Source organism: Saimiri boliviensis, chromosome 3 (assembly GCF_048565385.1).
Source record: "Saimiri boliviensis isolate mSaiBol1 chromosome 3, mSaiBol1.pri, whole genome shotgun sequence".
In the NCBI taxonomy this organism is placed as follows: Eukaryota; Metazoa; Chordata; class Mammalia; order Primates; family Cebidae; genus Saimiri; species Saimiri boliviensis.
This window is the reverse complement of record NC_133451.1, coordinates 38,158,315-38,177,933: the sequence shown is the minus strand read 5'-3', so window position 1 is coordinate 38,177,933 and position 19,619 is coordinate 38,158,315. Positions and strand designations below refer to the sequence as shown.

At 40.2% G+C, this 19,619-nt stretch overlaps 1 protein-coding gene across 2 annotated transcripts; it reads right to left on the bottom strand.

Moving 5' to 3' along the window:
* Positions 1 to 631: 631 nt before the first annotated feature.
* LIAS (lipoic acid synthetase) lies at positions 632 to 19,613 on the bottom strand. 2 transcript variants are annotated; one of them, XM_003927524.4, is made up of 11 exons: positions 19,498 to 19,613; positions 18,231 to 18,403; positions 16,906 to 16,999; positions 15,593 to 15,673; positions 13,078 to 13,234; positions 12,938 to 12,995; positions 9,955 to 10,083; positions 7,795 to 7,940; positions 6,356 to 6,426; positions 4,728 to 4,839; positions 632 to 1,131 (listed from the first exon to the last, which is right to left on the bottom strand). In XM_003927524.4, exons 1-11 carry the CDS (start codon positions 19,540 to 19,542, stop codon positions 1,079 to 1,081), a joined length of 1,119 nt encoding a protein of 372 aa, XP_003927573.3. In that variant the 5' UTR covers positions 19,543 to 19,613; the 3' UTR covers positions 632 to 1,078. The 2 variants fall into 2 exon arrangements, with proteins under 2 accessions (XP_003927573.3, XP_039324057.2); XM_039468123.2 differs by lacking the exons at positions 12,938 to 12,995; positions 13,078 to 13,234; positions 16,906 to 16,999.
* Between the last annotated feature and the right edge of the window lie 6 nt (positions 19,614 to 19,619).

Below are 19,619 nucleotides of genomic sequence, written 5' to 3'. Positions count from 1 at the left end.
CACCCTAGCCTGAGTAGCTGGGACTACAGGTACATGCCACCACAACTGGCCAATTAAAACATTTCTTTTGTAGAGATGGGGTCTCATCACATTGCCCAGGCTGGTCTCAAACTCCTGGGTTCAAGTGATCCACCTGCCTTGGCCTCCCAAAGTGTTGGGATTATAGGTGTGAGCCACCATGCCCTGTCTCTGGAAGTTTTTAATGCATTTTAAAAGTATGTTAACAGAAAATTCTTACAAAGATATTTTATTTTTTATTTATTTATTTATTTTTTGAGACGGAGTTTCGCTCTTGTTACCCAGGCTGGAGTGCAATGGCGTGATCTCGGCTCACCGCAACCTCCACCTCCTGGGTTCAGGCAATTCTCCTGCCTCAGCCTCCTGAGTAGCTGAGATCACAGGCACATGCCACCATGCCAAGCTAATTTTTTGTGTTTTTAGTAGAGATGGGGTTTCACCATGTTGACCAGGATGGTCTCGATCTCTTGACCTCGTGATCCACCCACCTCGGCCTCCCAAAGTGCTGGGATTACAAGCTTGAGCTACTGTGCCTGTCCTAAAGATATTTTAAGATTACATCATAGCAAGCAACTCTATTGGGACAAAGAAGATATACTAAAAGCCAAGTGAATTACTATAATTAAATCTGTACAGTTTATTGACTTTTTTTTCCTATTTATTTTTTTGAGACAGAGTCTTGTTCTTGTCACCCAGGTTGGAGGGCAATGGAGCAATCTTGGCTCACTGCAACCTCCACCTCCCAGGTTCAAGCGATTCTCTTGCCTCAGCCTCCCAGGTAGCTGAGATTACAGGCACCCACCACCATGCCCAGCTAAGTTGAAGATGGGGTTTCACCATGTTGGCCAGGCTGGTCTCCTGACCAGAGGTAATCTGCCTCGGCCTCCTGAAGTGCTGAGATTACGGGCGCGAGCCACCGTGCTTGGCTACTGACTTTTTTTTTTTAAAGCAAAGAGAAGGGGTACACCTACTACAGTCCAGGCATTCTGATGCCACCTCTGTTATTAACTGGAATCAAATTTTAAAAAATTTCTGTGATCTTGAAGGTCTTGTTGAAGTTTTAGGAGGCTTTTGTTTTTCTTTTAGTCACTAGATTTTTCAGGAAAAATTCACCTGTTAGGAAAAAGGAAAACACATTAATATCAAGGTAAAGTAAATAATAGTGAGACAACTATTTCAGAATTCTATTTTTGGTGTTTCCCTTTAAGACTTGGTATTTACTGGCACTTCTCTCTTCTCAAACCTCAATGGCAACATTTTTCCAACCTAAATATCCTTGGTCCTTCTCCCCAGTAATAATGACTACAGTCTCTTCTATTATTCTTTCTAGTAACCCAATATTACAAACGGTGACCCTACTGTATCTATGGGTCTGCACATTTATTCCATTTTATGTGCAATATCTATTTCTCATCACTGTCAAAATATTGCTGTTGGCAAAATTCATTTCCGAGAGCAATTCTGCTACATTATTAGGCTGGATCTGATGTTTATAAAACAGACCTCGTTGCAGTTGAGCACACTCATCTGATGGAATCTCTTTAGCTTATTCCCCTTGAGGGAAGCAAGAGCTCTTCATCTGTAATGGGCTTTCTCCCCACCGCTTGAGTTGTGCCTACGCAATAAGTTAGCAGCTTAGAGGGGACATTCTCTTTTTAGGCCATTAGTGTTCCATTTGGTCTATCACTCTTATGGCATGGCTCAATGCTTATTGGTAGAGCGCAGCACTAGAGACCTGATTTTATGAGGAGTCTGATTAACTTCTCTTTGCCATCTTACATATGAGGAGAACTGTGATGAGCATGTCTACACATAATCTCTGCAAATCTCAAGGCTCATGACCCAGCCAAGTAATCACGCTGCTCCATACCTCCTCCAAATGTCATAGGAGTAGCACCAACTTTACCAGACCCTAAATTTGAGTCTAATGCACATCATGTACCAGAATTTGATCTTTTCCTAGTAATTTAGAAAGAATCAAAAAGTTCATAATTTACTTCCTTTTATATGTTAGAATTTTTTCTTTACAAAATAATATAAAAACTCCTTTCAAAGGATATTACTCTAACCATTCTAGAAGCTGATAGTGGTTCTATCCTTCACATGTACTTAGCTTGCCAGCAGTGCTGCCTAAAGACTAAATCACTTACAATTATTAGTTTTCAAAGTCCCCACACCCTGTCTAGTCAGTGCTGAATCAAATTCTTGGGTTTTAAACTACAATAAGCTATTAGTTCATTAAAATGTTTTAAATTACTGTTTTTACTTTACTTATTTTTGAGACAGGGTCTCACTCTGTCACTCAGGCTGAAGTGCAGTGGCACGATCACAGCTCACTGCAGTCTCAACCTCCTTGGATCAGGTGATCCTCCTACCTCAGCCTTCTGAGTAGCTAGGACTAAAGGCACCCACCACCACTCAGCAAAGCAGCCACCTGGCTAATTTTTGTATTTTTGTAAAGAAAGGGTTTTGCCATGTTGCCCAGGCTGGTCTTGAACTCCTGGGCCTAAGTGATCCACCTGCCTTGGCCTCCCAAAGTGCTAGGATTACAAGCATGAGCCACTGCACCCAGCCTTAAATGTCTTTATAAGAACATACTGAATATTACTAATACTAAAGCATTAATTTTTTCAAATAGAATTTGTCTAATTTAAAGATATTAAGATTCAGACCCCAACACATGAAGCAATCATTCAAAACATCATCACTTTAGATATATATATTTAAAATACCTATTTTACTTTTAAAGAGATGAGTTCTCACGATGTTGCTCAGGCCAGATTTGAACTCCTGGGTCCAGGCGATCCTTCTGCCTCAGTGTCCCAAGAAGGTGGGACTATAGGCACACACCACCACAGCTGGCCTAGCTGTTTCTTTTTTCATTTTATTTTTTTTGAGACAAAGTTTCGCTCTTGTTGCCACGCTGGAATGCTATGGAGAGATCTTGGCTCACTGCAACCTCTGCCTCCCGCATTCAAGCAATTCTCCTGCCTCAGCCTCCTTCATAGCTGGGATTACAGGTGCATGCCACCATGCCTGGCTAATTTTTGTATTTTTAGTAAAGAAAGGGTTTCACCATGTTGGTCAGGCTAATCTTGAACTCCTGACCTAGTGATCCACCCGCCTTGGCCTCCTAAAGTACTGGGATTACAGGCATGAGTCACCGCGCCCAGCCCATTTGATTTTTATTTTGAGACAGTGCGTTTTTTTTTTTGAGATGGAGTTTCACTCTTGTTACCCAGGCTGGAGTGCAATGGCACGATCTCGGCACACCACAATCTCTGCCTCCTGGGTTCAAGCAATTCTCCTACCTCAGCATCCCAAGTAGCTGGGACTACAGGCTGCGCCACCATGCCCAGCTAATTTTTGTATTTTTAGTAGAGACGGTGTTTCAACATGTTGATCAGGATGGTCTTGATCTCTTGACCTCGTGATCCACCCGCCTCGGCTTCCCAAAGTGCTGGGATTATAGGTGTGAGCCACTGCGCCCGGCCCCTGAGACAGTGTCTTGCTCTGTCACCCAGGCTGGAGTTGTAGTGACACAATCATAGCTCACTGCATCCTTCAACTCCTAGGCTCAAGTAATCCTCTGGCCGTAGCCTTCCAAAGTGCTGGGATTATAGGCATGAGCCACCTTGCCTGGCCTATTTATTCTTAATTATTATAATTGTTAAGTCCAACTGACAGGGACATCATAAACACTTTCCAGATTAAATTCAGTCTTCAGATATGTTCTTATGGATCCTCTGACAATCATTATCACATGACTTTTTATCCCGTGGAAAATGATTTTATTTTCATAAATCAATTCAAACTATTGATTAAAATAAGAGCTGAAGGCCATGCCTGTAATCCCAGAACTTTAGGAGGCCGAAATGGGCGTATCATGAGGTCAAGAGTTCAAGACCAGCCAGGCCAACATGGTGAAACCCAGACTCTATTAAAAATACAAAAATTAGCCAGGCATGGTGGCAGGCACCTATAATCCCAGCTACTCAGGAGGCTGAGGCAGGAGAATTGCTTGAACCCAGGAGGCGGAGGCTGCAGTAAGCGAGATCACGCTATTGCACTCAGCCTGGGTGACAAGAGCAAAACCCCGTCTTAAAAAAAAAAAAAAAAAAAAGGGAGCTGAAATTCCAAAGGTAAAAAAAAATTGCACTGTAGCTAGTAAAACCACTAAACGTTTTTCTATGGAGAAAAATAATCTGATGGATATTTTTCAGTTGCCTCTGGGGAAATAATACAAAGAAATTTAATGATGCAAGCAATGCCATCAAATAGATACTTTTCAGTGCTTAAACTGATTGAATTCGGGAGTCTGGAGATGTAGCTGGCATCATTTTCAAATGAGTATGTATTTCTCAGAAAACCCTATTAGATGCTTGACATGCTCTGTCATTTCTGAATAATCTGCTAAAGAAATCCACACACAGAATAAATTAATGAACTAATTGTTTCTACTTTTACTATAGTAGCTGAGTTATAAAGCAAGGAGCTGAATTTGTTTAAGAAACAAAGGATTAAGAGAAACTTTTCCTAAATATGATCCCATGGAACAAAGCTCCTAAGGTTGTTCCAGAAAAAACCCTAGCTTCCTACCAAGACCACCAAAGCTATTCGAATTTGTCAGGAGTTTTGGTGATTTGTGGTAGCACTCCTTGTAGAAAGTTAATGGCCTAAACAAAACAACGCCCCGCAATCTAACTTACCTGCTTTATATGAGGAACGCACCAAAGGGCCACTTGCAGTATAATGAAATCCAAGTTCATTTCCTACTTTTTCCCAGTATTTGAATTTTTCAGGAGTAACATATTCTTCAACCTGGATTTAAATAATTACTTCGATCAGATTTTAGAATTCCTCTTTGATTCTGCAGGAAGTCTATCCCCATGTATGCAGAATGCTTTTCACTGCATAATTTATTTTACCCCCATCCCCAGGTTTTCATCCTCTCTCTCCTCCCTGACTATGTATTTACTGGTTACTTATTGGCCACTCTATTGGAATGTAAATACAGGGAATTACAGAGGCAAGGAAACATCAATTTTGTGCTACACTGGCTATTCCAAAGAACAGAGAAAGAAGAGATTATCTATAGAGATTATTTATCTACATTTTTCCTTCATTGATTAACAGGTAAATTCAAGAATTACTCATGCCTATCCAATTCTTGAGGACAAGACTGTCTTACTCAACTTGTATCTTCCGCTTAGCACTGTGACTGGTACATGGTCACCGCTCAACCCAAGTTTCTTTAGTGAACGGATACATGTCCATGATAGAAAGAATAGTTTCTCATTCTTACTTCACCTCTGGCTCTAATATAACCAAAGCAAGTTACACAATAATCAAGTGTAAATGAGGGCAATTTCCCAACTTTCAAATTCTAAGTTTACTTGAGTTGTAAAATTTGTGGAGAGAATGGGGGAGGCAGCAAATATGTGCCAGTGTAGCTGATTTATGTAGGTAATAAAATGGAAACTGGCACTTGTAAACATTCAGTTGACCCTTGAACAACATGGGTTTAAACTGCATGGGCCCACTTTTACAAGGAGTTTCTTCCATTTCTGCCACTGCTGAGACAGCAAGACCAACTATTCCTCTTCCCTCTCCTCCTCAGCCTCCATCCATCTTATCTACATGAAGATGATGAGGATTAAGACCTTTATGATGGTCCACTTCCACTTAATGACTAGTAAATATATTTTCTCTTATGATTTTCTTAGAAAAACATTTTATTTTCTCTAGCTCACTTTAAGCATGTATATACATATATATGTACACATATATATAAAATACATGTAATATTCTGATCAACAGGAGGCCATTAGTAGTTATGTTTTTTGGGGAGTCAAAAGCTATACAATGGGCTGGGCGCAGTGGCTCACGCCTGTAATCCTAGCACTTTGGGAGACTGAGGCGGGCAGACTGCCTGAGCTCAGGAGTTCGAGACCAGCCTAGGCAACATGGTGAAATCCTGTCTCTACTAAAAATACAAAAAATTAGCCAGGCATGGTGGCAGGCACCTGTAATACCAGCTACTCAGAGGCTGAGGCATGAGAATCACTTGAACCCGGGAGGTAGAGGTTGCAGTGAGCTGAGATTACACCACTGCACTCCAGCTTAGGTGACAGAGCAAGACTCCGTCACCTAAAAAAAAAAAATTTGCATTTTTGATTGTGCAGGGGTTTGGCATCCCTAACCCCTGCATTGTTCAAGGGACAACTATACATGGAGTAGTATACTGAAAATTCAGCATTTTCTTAATTTTACTTGTGGACAGAGAAGATTTAATTCAGATTACCAAGAAACATTCGGCAAATCAAGATACATGTACCTTAAGGTGACGCCTTGTTGGCTGCATATATTGTCCTAAAGTCAAGCAGTCTACATCTGCCTCACGAAGTGCTGTAGGAAGAAAAGCACAAATTATAGTAGCAAATACTTTAATTGCAGATTTAAGTGCAATTTTCCTGAGGAATATTTAAAAACTGTGTGAACTTTATGCCAGTCCATAATCCACATGTTGGGGAATAAGACAACACGTATTCATTCAAAAGTATTTTATGCCAGGGAATGGGGTAAGGACTGAAAACAATAATAATTAAGACAGTCATGTGGGGCTGATAGATACAAGGATAAATACCTCTAATACTACGGAATAAATGCTAAAATAGTAGTGGAGGGTGTTTTAGAGTAGGAGTCTGTTAGGCAGAAAAGGTAAGGGAACTGGTATATGCAAAAACCCGAATACACCTATATTATAGACCAAATATGTTACATTAGGCTTTTACTCAATGCACAATATATGCTATGGGGGCTGTGACTTAAACTGTGACATCAGAATCTTTCTTTTCTTTTTTTGAGGCAGAGTTTCGCTCTTTGTTACCCAGGCTGGAGTGCAATGGCGTCATCTCAGCTCACCGCAACCTCCGCCTCCTGGGTTCAGGCAATTCTCCTGCCTCAGCCTCCTGAATAGCTGGGATTACAGGCATGTGCCACCATGCCCAGCTAATTTTTGTATTTTTAGTAGAGATGGGGTTTCACCATGTTGACCAGGATGGTCTTGATCTCTTAACCTCGTGATCCACCCACCTTGGCCTCCCAAAATGGTGAGACTACAGGCTTGAGCCACCACGCCCAGCCCCCAGAATCTTTCTAATAACAAACTGTATGCAATGTGGTAAACAGCAGCTCTTAATTACTATATGTATTTACTACTCTTTGAACCCCTAAATAACTACAAGTAGTCCAAGGATCCTCAGCTAAAATTAAAACTTTTAAATTTCAAAGTTTAAGAAGCCCAAGAATCACAAAGCAAATGGACTTATGGGACTAAGGTTCAGGAAAGTCCAAAGCACAGCATATTATGTGACAACACTACAAGTAAGCTGTTTCTCAGAGGCCTGGATTGGTCTCATTCATCTATGAATTGGCAGTTCCTGGTACCTGGCTGGCTCTCCAAAAGTGTCCAATGACAGAATGAGAAAAGTGAATGAAATCATGCTTTCAGTGGCTGCAAGGATGGGGAATAAAATGGGATACAAATTTTGTATCCTGAGCTTCATGCGTGTCACTCCACGAAATTCTAAGAAAATCTATTTCCTGTCCTTTATTTTTCTAGATGTGGGGGTACATGTGCAAGTTTGTTTCCTTTTTATGCTGCCGTTTATAACCATATACTTTGTGTTCTTAGAAGGGCCTTGGAAGTGAGTGGGTTCCTGCTATTACTCAAATTATATGGGAAATATTTTTTTCATTTTTCAATTTCTTTACCTTTCATTGTTGCATATACTTGCTCATCATTCTCGCCTAAACCCAACATTATAGATGTTTTAGAAATAACATCAGGCTGAACCTTCTTGGCATGTTTCAGTACACGTAGGGACTGATCAAAATTGGCCCGAGGATCACGAACTTTACTGGAAAACAGCAGGACTGTTGTCAGTAAGAATTACAAGTTCAACCAAGTACATAGTTATGCAAGTAACCTGAAAGACCAGAGAAGTACATTCTGCAAATTATCTTAAATTACCTAGTTCACAGGTAGCATTTATGCACAAATGCCTAAACTGTTCATTTAGGAAAGAAAAGGCCTCACTGGGCTCCCTAGCTCTGTCTTAAGCCTGGGGCAGAGAACAGTAGAATAGAAATTACTTCCATTTATGCACTGAGAAACCAGAATTCTGAAGTGAAAAAGTAGAAGAGAAAGGGAAAAAAGCAGAAATAAGAGAGTAGACTGAACAAAGAAAAAAAAAAAGCTGAACCCACATGTCAGAGGGTTGAAACTTTGATTTCTTTTCTGAAGACCAAGCCGCCCTCTGCTGGTGAGTACACAACACTGCCATCTCTCAGGTAAAGAAATGCATGATTCTGGAATTTTCACTGGAAAGAATAATGTTTCTTAAGCGAAACCAGGGAAATTGGCACCCACTGGTGGTGGTATTATGACAAGGTGGGAATAGGCTGTGTTAGACTTCAACAATGGCCAAACCACCATGGCTTAAATGACTTATCATTTAAGCCAAAAGGCTAGAAAGCTTCTGATGTTAAACTGGATTTCATTTGAATTCTAACAGAGCTTTATTTGCGGTAATTGTTTTTCATCAGAGGCTATCTAAAAGAAAGAGAGGAAACAAATTTATGAATTAAAAATAACTGTGAAACTGACAATATAGAAATTACTTTTTAACAGAATTTCTCCACTAAAATTAAGTTATGGTCTCTTTTTATAATTTAGCGAAAATGCTGGTTATTGTTTACTCTAACTTCTTTCAGGCTCTATGACACAGATAATATGTAGAAGCTAATAAAATCATTGCTAAAAGCTACAATTAAAGAAAAAAATATTAATCTTGCCTGAAGCTTAAAATGTTGACTTTTCTAAAATTTGAATATAGTTATTACATGGATGTGGATAACAATCCTTAATTATTTTTTTCTTATATCGGTGTTACTTGCCAATAATTATTGTTAATTAATGAAATTATTAGGAGTAAGAAAGTATAGTGTCTACTTTTTTTTTTTTTTTTTGAGATGGAGTCTTGCTCTGTTGCCAGGCTGGAGTGCAGTGGCGCAGTCTCAGCTCACTGCAACCTCTGCCTCCCGGGTTCAAGCAATTCTTCCACCTCAGCCTCCTGAGCAGCGGGGACTACAGACTCGTGCCAAATGCCCAGCGAAATTTTGTATTTTTAGTAGAGATGGGGTTTCACCATGTTGGCCAGGATGATCTCAATTTCTTGACCTTGTGATCCACCCGCCTCGGCCTCCCAAAGTGCTGGGATTACAGGATTGAGCCACTGCGCTGGCCTAGTGTCTACTTTTAAAAAAAGATTTAAACTACATCTGAATGATACGAGTTTTTCTTCTGCATCATTTATTGCATATGTTAGCGCCAAATATAATTTTAAAGTCTTTTCTTTAGAATTAAAACCAAAGCAATTGGTCTAGTGTAATTTTCCCCCGCTTTGAAAACTGTTTTTTAGGGGGAGGGGGGAACAAACAACTCATTGAAATTTGCAGTATGATATTATGTTAAAGCAAAAGAAAAAAAAGGTTCATTATTTGCCTGTATTAAAACACACCATAACAGTTAGTAATATGAGTTATTAACATTTTAATGTTTATAATATAAAAGTATATTATAAATATAAAAGTACGAATATGTAGTATAAACATAGTATTTATAATATAAAACTAAGGTGTTAGAAACTGATATTGCTGCATGGAAATACTATGGATGATGCTTATGCTGTTTCTGCTGGTGACATTTTGATTTTTATGTAATAGATATAGATTGAGTTTGCCTAAAAAACAAAAAAGAATAGAGTTTACTCTGTAAAAGTCAATGACAAAGTTCAGCCCTGGAAAAGGTGATAATATATAGCATATTTTGACCCTCCTAACTTCCCGACATTACTTTGTACAGGTATTCACCTCTGTAATTCTGGGACTGTTTCTACATTATGTGCATACACATCTAATCCTGACAGAGCAACTTTTTCTATTGCTTTGAGATTCCCTCGAAAATCAGGGGTAAGGCATTCCACAAGAATTTCTGGATTCCTAGGGGGAAAAAAGAGAAATATCAAACAGAAAGAATTGACATACTTGTTGCTCAAAATAGAAATTTTCAGTACTCATTCAGTATGTTTCAACACAGTAACCTTTAGAACTTTGCCAAGAAAAGTATGAACATACAGATGTTCATATGAACCATTATATGAAAAAAAAAACACAAGCAAAACATTAAATACTATGTACACAACAGTTAAAACACACCTTTAGGCAAATAGAATAAAATCTGATATTATGTAAGTAGACTTTTAAACCTAATTTGAGGTTTTAGAAAAATTAATTAATTGTAAGAAATTAAAACATGAAATATTAAAACATTAAATATAAAACTTTACTCTTTGGAAGTAAATTGAGTTATTTCTTTTTTTTTTTTGAGACAGAGTCTTGCTCTGTTGCCAGGCACCAGGCTGGAGTGCAGTGGCGTGATCTTGGCTCACTGCAACCTCCACCTCCTGGGTTCAAGCAATTCTCCTGCCTCAGCCTCCTGAGTGGCTGGGACTACACGTGCACGCCACCAGGCCCAGCTAATTTTTGTATTCTTAGTAGAGACAGGGTTTTACCATGTTAGCCACGATGGTCTCGGTATCTTGACCTCATGATCCACCTGCCTTGGCCTCCCAAAGTGCTGGGATTACAGGTGTGAGCCACAGCACTTGGCCGAGATATTTCTTTATTTTATTTATTTTTTTTTTTGAGACTGAGTTTCGCTCTTGTTACCAAGGTTGGTGTGCAATGGTGCGATCTTGGCTCACCGCAACCTCCACCTCCTGGGTTCAAGCAATTCTCCTGCCTCAGCCTCCTGAGTAGCTGGGATCACAGGCATGCACCACCATGCCCAGCTAATTTTTTGTAGTTTTAGTAGAGATGGGGTTTCACCATGTTGACCAGGATGGTCTCGATCTCTTGACCTTGTGATCCACCCACCTCAGCCTCCCAAAGTGCTGGGATTACAGGCTTGAGCCACTGCGCCCGGCTGAGATATTTCTTAAATTCATCAAATCACACATGCTCTTCTCCCTTTCGCTAGGCAAATATTTCAAAAGTGCTATGGGTTTTAAAAACTATTTTCTGGGTTGCTGAGTTATAAGCTTTGATAAATGAAGTATGAGCTAAATAGTAATCTTCCTATTTATATTGTGGCTATATCTATTCATCCAAGCATTATAATGTGAACTGGGTCATAGAGCTGTTCCCTTTGACACTAGCAAAAATGACTGAAACAGCTGACGAATTTTTTCACAAACCCAATCGCAAAATATGAGTTGTTCCCTGAAAGAAAAGATGTGGAAAAGACCACATGTAACCACATGTATACCCTTATCATGAATATAAGAGATGTTCAAAGAACATATCCTATAACTCTGTGTTGTTATTGTTTTTTATAAAAACAGGGTCTTGCTCGTGGCCTAGTGCATCATAGCTCACTGTAACTTTCAACTCCTGGGCTCAAGCAATCCTTCTGCCTCAGCCTCCCAAGCAGCTATTTTTTTTTTTAATTTATTTTTTGTAGAGACAGCATCTCCCTGTGTTGCCCAGGCTGGTCTTCATCACCCGGCCTAAAGCAATCTTCCTGCTTTGGCCTCCCAAAGTGCTGGGACTACAGGAGTGAACTACTGTGCTTGGTTCTACTGCTTTTTTAAACTGCAAGCTGAGACCCACTGAAGCATGTAAAATAAACTTAGTGGGCTGCAAACAGATTTTTCAAAAGTTAACTACAGTAAAGAGGAAATAGAAAATACTGGGGAATCAGGCCAGGTGTGGTGGCTCACGCCTGTAATCCCAGCACTTTGGGAGGTCGAGGTGGGCAGATCACAAGGTCAAGAGTTCGAGACCAGCCTGACCAACACAGTGAAACGCTGTCTCTACTAAAAATACAAAACTTAGTCGGGCATGGTGGCAAGTGCCTGTAATCCCAGCTAAAGGGGAGGCTGAGGCAGGAGAATCACTTAAATCCAGGAGGTGGAGGTTGCAGTGATCCGAGATCATGCTATTGCACTCCAGCCTGGGCAACAGAGCGAGACTCAGTCTCAAAAAAATAATAAAAAGAGAAAAAGAAAATTCTGCGGAATCATTGAAAAAATTTACTAAGCGTGCTTAGGCACCAAACTAGTACTGAGCTGTAGAAAATTAGAATACTCCCAACACTTTGGGAGGGTGAGGCAGGAGTATTGCTTGAGGCTAGGAGTTTGAGACCAGCCTGGGCAACATAGCAAGATTCTGTCTCTAAAAAACACTTTAAAAAATTAGCCAAGCATGGTAGTATGTACCTGTAGTCCCAGCTACTTGGGAGGCTGAGGCAGTTGGATCACTGGAGGTCAGGAGTTGGAGACCAGCCTGTCCAATATGGTGAAACTCTGTTTCTACTAAAAGTACAAAAATTAGCTGAGCAGGATGGTGCTTGCCTGTAATCCCAGCTACTCGAGAGGCTTGAACCTAGAAGGCAGAGGTTGCAGTGAGATGGTGCCATTGTACTCCAGCCTGGGTGAAAGAGCAAGACTCTGTCTTAAAAAAAAAAAGTCAGTACTAAGACCAGGTTTACACTTTTTACAGAAAATTATTCAAAGTTTAGACTAATGTTCTAATATGAAGGTGGGATCCTATGGGCTAAAGGTCTGTGGATAAGTTCGTGAGTCCCTAAAATTCTCTGTAAATATCTATCTGTACATACAAATAAGCTTCTTCCAAAGAAATGTGTACATAATTTCCAGTGGATTATCAGGAAAGTATGAAACTCCTCAAAAAGTGAATAATCCCTGCTTCAAGGTAAAGAACTTAGATAAACTGAACTCACATGGGTCCAAAAAGGTCCTTAAATTACATAAACAAAGGCAAAAATAAGTACCTTTCCTTTAAATATGATACAGTCTTTGCCATGTGTTCAGCTCCCCCATCAGGCATATCTAGAAAGAAAAGAATCCACTGCTCAAGATGATGTTACCATTTAGAGCCAATTGCTGGTAGAGGCCATGATGACACACTAACCATCTCGATCCACAGATGTCAGGACAACATAATCCAGACCCCACTCTGCAATTGCCTTTGCAGTATTGTAGGGCTCACTGGCATCCAGTGGAGGAGGATTTCTTGCAGTCTTAACAGAACAAAATCTGCAACCTCTTGTACATGTGTCACCCATCAACTAGAATAGAAATGTTACAGTTTAAATCAGATGACCCTCAAGGACATAATATTGAGAGAATAAAGCAAGTTGCAAGGGATGCATATAGTTTGGTTCTGTTATAAGAAATTGGAAACATTCAAAACTAAATTAATAGTCAAGGAACACAAATATATGTGATAAAACTAAAAAGAAAGGGAAGTAAACTCAGCAATAAGAATAGTGTTCAGCGAAGAAAAAAGGGGATGGGATCAAGAAAGGACACAAAATTTAAATTTAAAAACAAAGCTGAGTGCAGTGGCTTACTCCTATAATCCCAGCTACTGTGGGGGCTGAAGTGGGAGGATTGTTAGAGTTTGAGACCCGCATGGGCAACACAGTGAGACCCTGTCTCTCAAAATATTTTTAAAAGTTAGCTGGGTATAGTGGCATGTACCTGTGGCCTCAGCTACTCAGGGAGGCTAAGATGGGGGAATCACTTGAGCCTAGGAGTTCAAGGCTACAGTGAGCTATGATTACATCAAAATGGAAACAAATGAAAAATATACAGTTTAGGGGGTTCAGAGGGGGATTCAAAGATAATGCCAATGTTTTAATCTCACACTAGAGGTATGAGGATGTCTGTTGTGTTATCCTTTATAGCTTACACAGTTTATAAGACACTTTTTTTTTTTTTTGGAAACAGGGTCTTGCTTTGTATTCTAGGCTGGGATGCCATGGCATGATCATGGCTTACTACAGCCTCAACCTCTTGGGCTCAAGTGATCCTCCCATCTCAGTCTCCCCAGTAGTTTGGTATATAGGCAAGTGCTACCATGCCCAGCTAATTTTTAAAAACATTTTTTTTTGTATGCACAGGGTTTCACCATGTTGCCCAGCTGGTCTCAAACTCGTGGGTTCAAATGGTCTGCCTTGTGTTGGGGAGATCCCATAAGCGCCGAGGCAGGAACAAAACGCCTCAGCCTATTTCCATATAAATAATGAAAAAGAAAGTAACTAGAAATATAACTGTAGTAGTTATTACTTAATCATATGAGCTCTTAGTTATTCATAGGTGATCTTTTACTAATGCCTCTCAGGTCAGAAGTGTGAACCTGGCGTGACAATGTGAAATAAATCACATTAAGGCAAGATACTGTAAGCCCTCTGTCATGCCCGCATAAGGGCTGCTGGAGGGCACCTTGGCTGTGCGGCAGGGCCAGCGCTGTGAACGTGCCCGCTGTTTAGCCAGCTAGGGAAGGTGATGTCCAAAATGGCCGAGACATCTCCTTCTTGGCGAAGTTTGGAGAAAACTCCGCTTCTTCAAGCTCTTGTGGTAAGGCCTGACAGCTGTCAGGGACACCCACAGACATCCAGGGGCTTAACTGTCTCTGTGTGGTGCTGCGCTTCAGTGGTCACGTTCCATGTCTACTCTTACGTTCTGCTTCTGCACCTGGTTCCTTCTTTTCTGTCTTAGAAAAGATAATCAGTAATAGTAGTATAAATATTAGTGTTTTAATTCTTTCTTGATAAATATGGAAACAGTGCTGATGCATTATGCTCCTTACCCCACTTCGGGTGCCAGAAATTCCAGAGCCCCTACCTGAATGACACGTGATGTACTTGACCCTATCTATCACTGCCGCGCCCTATCTACCCTGCTCCCAGTCTCCGACCAAGACCACGCCCCACCTACCCTGCCCCCAGATTTGCAACTCAATAAAAGTGAGAGTGCTTTTGGGGCCACTGCTCATCTCCACGATTTGAGTAGCAGTGGACCCCTGGGCCCAAATTCTCTTTGCTCTATCTCTGTCTTGTGTCTTTTATTTCTACAATTTCTTGTCTCCGCACCAGCTGGGAGCAGCTCACAGAACCCTGCAGGGCTGGACCCTACACTGCCTGCCTTGACCTCCTAAAATGCTGGGATTACAGAAATGAGCTGTCATACCTGGCCTATAAAGATTCTTTTGTATCTACTCAGTAATCAAAAAAGATGATTTAAAAAGACATAAAATATTTAACTAACAGATCAATGTGCAGGTCTCTATGGAAGTGAAAACAGAAAGTACAGCCCTTTCTTGTTGAATAGATGAAACGGAAAACACATAAAAAGCTAAGCAATCATGAATAATGTTTCCAAAAGTTGATAGGAGAGATATCTCAAGGCAGCATATGATTAACTCAGATAGATGAAAGAACCAATAATAGATTTACTCAGAGAAGAGTGAAATCACAATAGGTTGAATTATTCCATCAGGTTTTTTTCTTCTTATTTTTCACAAATGCAAACATAATAAAAAATCTGACCAGAGATTCATAATGCACATTTCTAGGAAGAAGACACAAAATATTCCCTTTCAGTTTCTAGACTGAAGCTGTAGAGGCTGAGGCTGGCCTTACCATGATGGTGGCTGTGGCGGTGGCATATTTTCCACCTCCCCAACACTCTCCAATATTGGGACATCGAGCTTCCTCACATACCTGTGTGCAAAAGGAAATGGAACACCATGAGGTTGACAAAATCCACCCACTGAACAATTGGTGACTGTGATTAGACATTTTAAACTGCTCATAGCTTACACCACATTTTTGAAGACATCCACTATTCAAAAATCCTGTTACAAACAAGTGTGCTGGCTCATGCCTATAATTCCAGCACTTTGGGAGGCTGAGGCGGGAGGACTGCTTGAGCCCAGAAGTCTGGAACCAGTTTGGACAACAGAGTCAAATCCTGTCTCTATAAAAAAACAAAAAGCCAGGAGTGGCGGTGTGCACCTATACTCCCAGCTATTCAGAAGGCTAAGGCGGGAGGATCACTTGAGCCTGGGAGGTTGCTGAAAAAAAAGGTTGTTAAACTGCCAAACTCTATATTAAGATTAGAGCATGGTAAACATGTCCTATAAAGGCATATACTCCCTTATACAATTAGTTACGTAAGAATGGAGAGACCTGAATTTTTATTCTTTTTTAAGATGGAGTCTTGCTCTCTTGTCCAGGCTGGAGTGCAGTGGTGTGATCTCGGCTCACTGCAACCTCTGCCTCCCCGGCTCAAGTGATTCTCTTGCCTCAGCCTTCTGAGTAGCTGGGAGTATAGGTGCACAAATTTTCAATTACCTTTCTCCTTTCTGAGTAGCTGGGACTACAGGCTCATGCCACCACACCCAGCTATTTTTTTTGTATTTTTAGTAGAGACTCGATTTTGCCATATTGGCCAGGCTGGTCTTGAACTACTAACCTCAGGTGATCCACCTGCCTCGGCCTCCTGAAGTGTTGGGATTACAGGTGTGAGCCACCACACCTGGCCAAAATCCCATTTTTAAATTAAAAACTTTATGAATGTATATACTTCATATGTGCAAATAAAGAAATCTGAAGGAATATATACTGAACAGTTAAGGAGATTGGTTTATATATGGCATTGTGTATGTGACATACTTCACATTTAATTTTATATTCTTTCCAGTGAAACATGTATCTAATTTGCAATATAAAACAAACAAACAAAGCCTTGTTTCCAAACTTGTAGGGCAAAAAATCTTTTTACTTGCACAAAAAATGATTTTAAATATATTTCCATTCCTGGTAGTAATGTATCACTGAACAGATATACTTTCTTTGCTATTATTTACATATTTATTAATAATTTTTAAGTTACATAAATGTAGAAACATGGCTTTTGGTTAAGAGGAACAGTTTACACTTTGACAACTTACTGTATGGAGATTTAAATTCCGCAAAGTATTTTTCAGTTTATTGTAATTTTTCCCCATGGGAATCTCTGTCTTTAGCCATGGAGGTAGTCTTAACCTGAGGAAAGCCAAACATAACTATCTATTAACAAATATGCTGCCAAACAATTACACAGCTTAGAAGTTAATTTCCTCTATTATGATTCCTAGTTAATAAATTTTTTTCCATAATCTTAGAATAACTTACAATTTCTGTCATAGGAGTAAGAACACAGACTCAAATTTAGCCTTGCTCAAACTACTTTAGAAAACACCGATAGTGGGCCAGGCACGGTGGCTCAAGCCCGTAATCCCAGCACTTTGGGAGGCCGAGGCGGGTGGATCATGAGGTCAAGAGATCGAGACCATCCTGGTCAACATGGTGAAACCCCGTCTCTACTAAAAATACTAAAAAATAGCTGGGCATGGTGGTGCATGCCGGTAATCCCAGCTACTCGGGAGGCTGAGGCAGGAGAATTGCCTGAACCCAGGAGGTGGAAGTTGTGTGAGCCAAGATTGCGCCATTGCACTCCAGCCTGGGTAACAAGAGTGAAATTCTGTCTCAAAAAAAAACAAAACAAAACACCGGTAATGGAGTCTAACAAGGCACCAGGCTCATGCCTACCTTTTTTTTGCAAAGGCAGAGTTACACTATTCTAATGAAAGAATGAGCCAGTTTTAAAATATCTCATCCCTCATGAATGATACTGCCAAAAAGTACTGTATTTGTTTAAAGTAAGGAACGATCACAACTATGCACTGTCTGCTCTACATTCTAGATTTTACGGTGGTTATTCAATGGAAAAAAGACCTAAAATTTTGGAGTGGAGACTGTATATCCTTGGTCCTCCATGACTCCATCTACTTGTGATATAGAAGTAGCTGGATTAAGTTATCTCTCAACACAAGCTACCCTCTACATAAAATGCCATCCTTCTTTTAAATTAAGGCAAGGTATCCACAGGTGATATGTAAATTGACTAGGAGAAGCACAAGTTAGATCATCAACACCTAGTAATCTAGATCCAACAGACTAGTAGCAAGGCAATAATCTTTAAAGAAGTTAGATGCTGGGTAGAAAATGAGGAGATGACAGTGTTAAGACGGTAAAGGTGCAGAGAAAAGAGAAAGATTCTAACAATTTCATCTACTTACCTGTTCTATCTAGTTCTGTTATCACATCTTTCAAATGACTTTTAGCTAAATTTAACAAGTCTGATATTAAAAATAGATTCTAGGGCTGGGTTATATCTGAAAATAATGCACAATAAAGGAACGAGACATTACATTTATCTCAAATTTTCAATTACCTTTCTCCTTTCTGGCGTTTTAGGTTTCCTTTATATTCATCCCAGGTGCTCTTGACTGCAAGATCACCAGATACAAAATCTTGAAGGTCTGGTCCATTTTTTAAAAGTTCCTTTTTTTCATCTGGCAAGGAACTTAACAGTCTGGCCGGGCTGCATAAATATCTCCCGAATACCTAAAGAAAGAGTCATTATGACACTCATTTAGCGGAGTCCAGAATAATTTCATTTTAACCCATCATGACTCCTAAAAGGAAGGGTAAAGCCAAAAAAGTCATTCAGAAATTATGTCAAACTAGGAGCTCTAGTAGCCTAGGGGATTAGAATATAATATAAAAGATAACTGAAGGAACCAAACCAAAACAGGAGTTAAGTGTTTACTACTGAGTTTAGAATACATTTGGAAATCTCTGGAACTATCTAACATATATCACACTTTCATGTACACCACCTACCAGGAACTAGGTGTTTGTCTTTCAACAAGATTGAACTGCAGTAACTGAAGAAGGTGCCACAGTGTAAAATTTTTCTAGTCCTGACTTGAATCAGGTACGTTTAAAGTGAAGCGTGCAATAAGTCTCTATAGCTTTGAGAATAAGCATAAGTATTGAAACGTGGAGGTTAATAATGCCCAGTTGGTTTCAGAAAACTGGAAGGGGGAAAACCAAGCCTAACGTTTTTTACTTTCTAGGTTACATTATTTCTGTGTTTGAACATGCCAGTCATAAGCATAAGAAATCATGGTATTCGGCTTTTACATCAGAACACAAAAGGGCATGAGAGAGCCAAAACACTACAAAATCCACAAGTCTGCACATGCAATGCAAAAGAACCTTCAACAATTCAAAGAGTGCCTGTTAGGGTGTTGCACGATTGCTACTGCACTTCTCCACGTCTACAGCTAAAGCCTAGGGGACAAGTTTGTGTTCTCTGCGGCTAGAGTGTCTTATACACATTCAGAGTCCAATACAGAATAGCTGTGTGGGATGCTCACTGCAGTGGTCCATAAATATTAGGTACAAATCACTCTAAGCAGAAAATAAGTCCTCAGTGCAGGCCCAGAAAGACTTTCAAACAAATTGATGCCAGAGACTCTGTATCATGGGGCTGGCAGGAGAATTAAATGAGATTACACGAAAAACGTTTAAAACCAACGTTGGCTAAAAGTAAATGCTCAGTAAAAGCACTGGCCTTTATTATTGGGCGTAGGCGCTCTGAAGGAATAGGATTCCCCCACCCCACGCCCAAACCCGCTTGCCCCGCCGCTCACCCGGGGCCCCAGAGTGCGGGTGGCATCCCAGCAGCGAAGAGACATTTCCCTTACAGGACTAACGCAGTGGAGGGTGGAGGGATAGCTAACTGAAGGGAAAGGACAGGTCGAAAATACGTCGC

Bases quoted from the DNA above. Each gene is read 5' to 3' on its own strand.
- LIAS (XM_003927524.4), bottom strand. From the start codon at position 19,542: ATGTCTCTTCGCTGCTGGGATGCCACCCGCACTCTGGGGCCCCGG. The intron at 13,235-15,592 runs GTAAGGCCAGCC...TTTCTATTCTAG, and splicing joins CCGCCACAGCCACCATCATG to TTGATGGGTGACACATGTAC. The intron at 1,132-4,727 runs GTAAGTTAGATT...TTTTCCTAACAG, and splicing joins GCGTTCCTCATATAAAGCAG to GTGAATTTTTCCTGAAAAAT.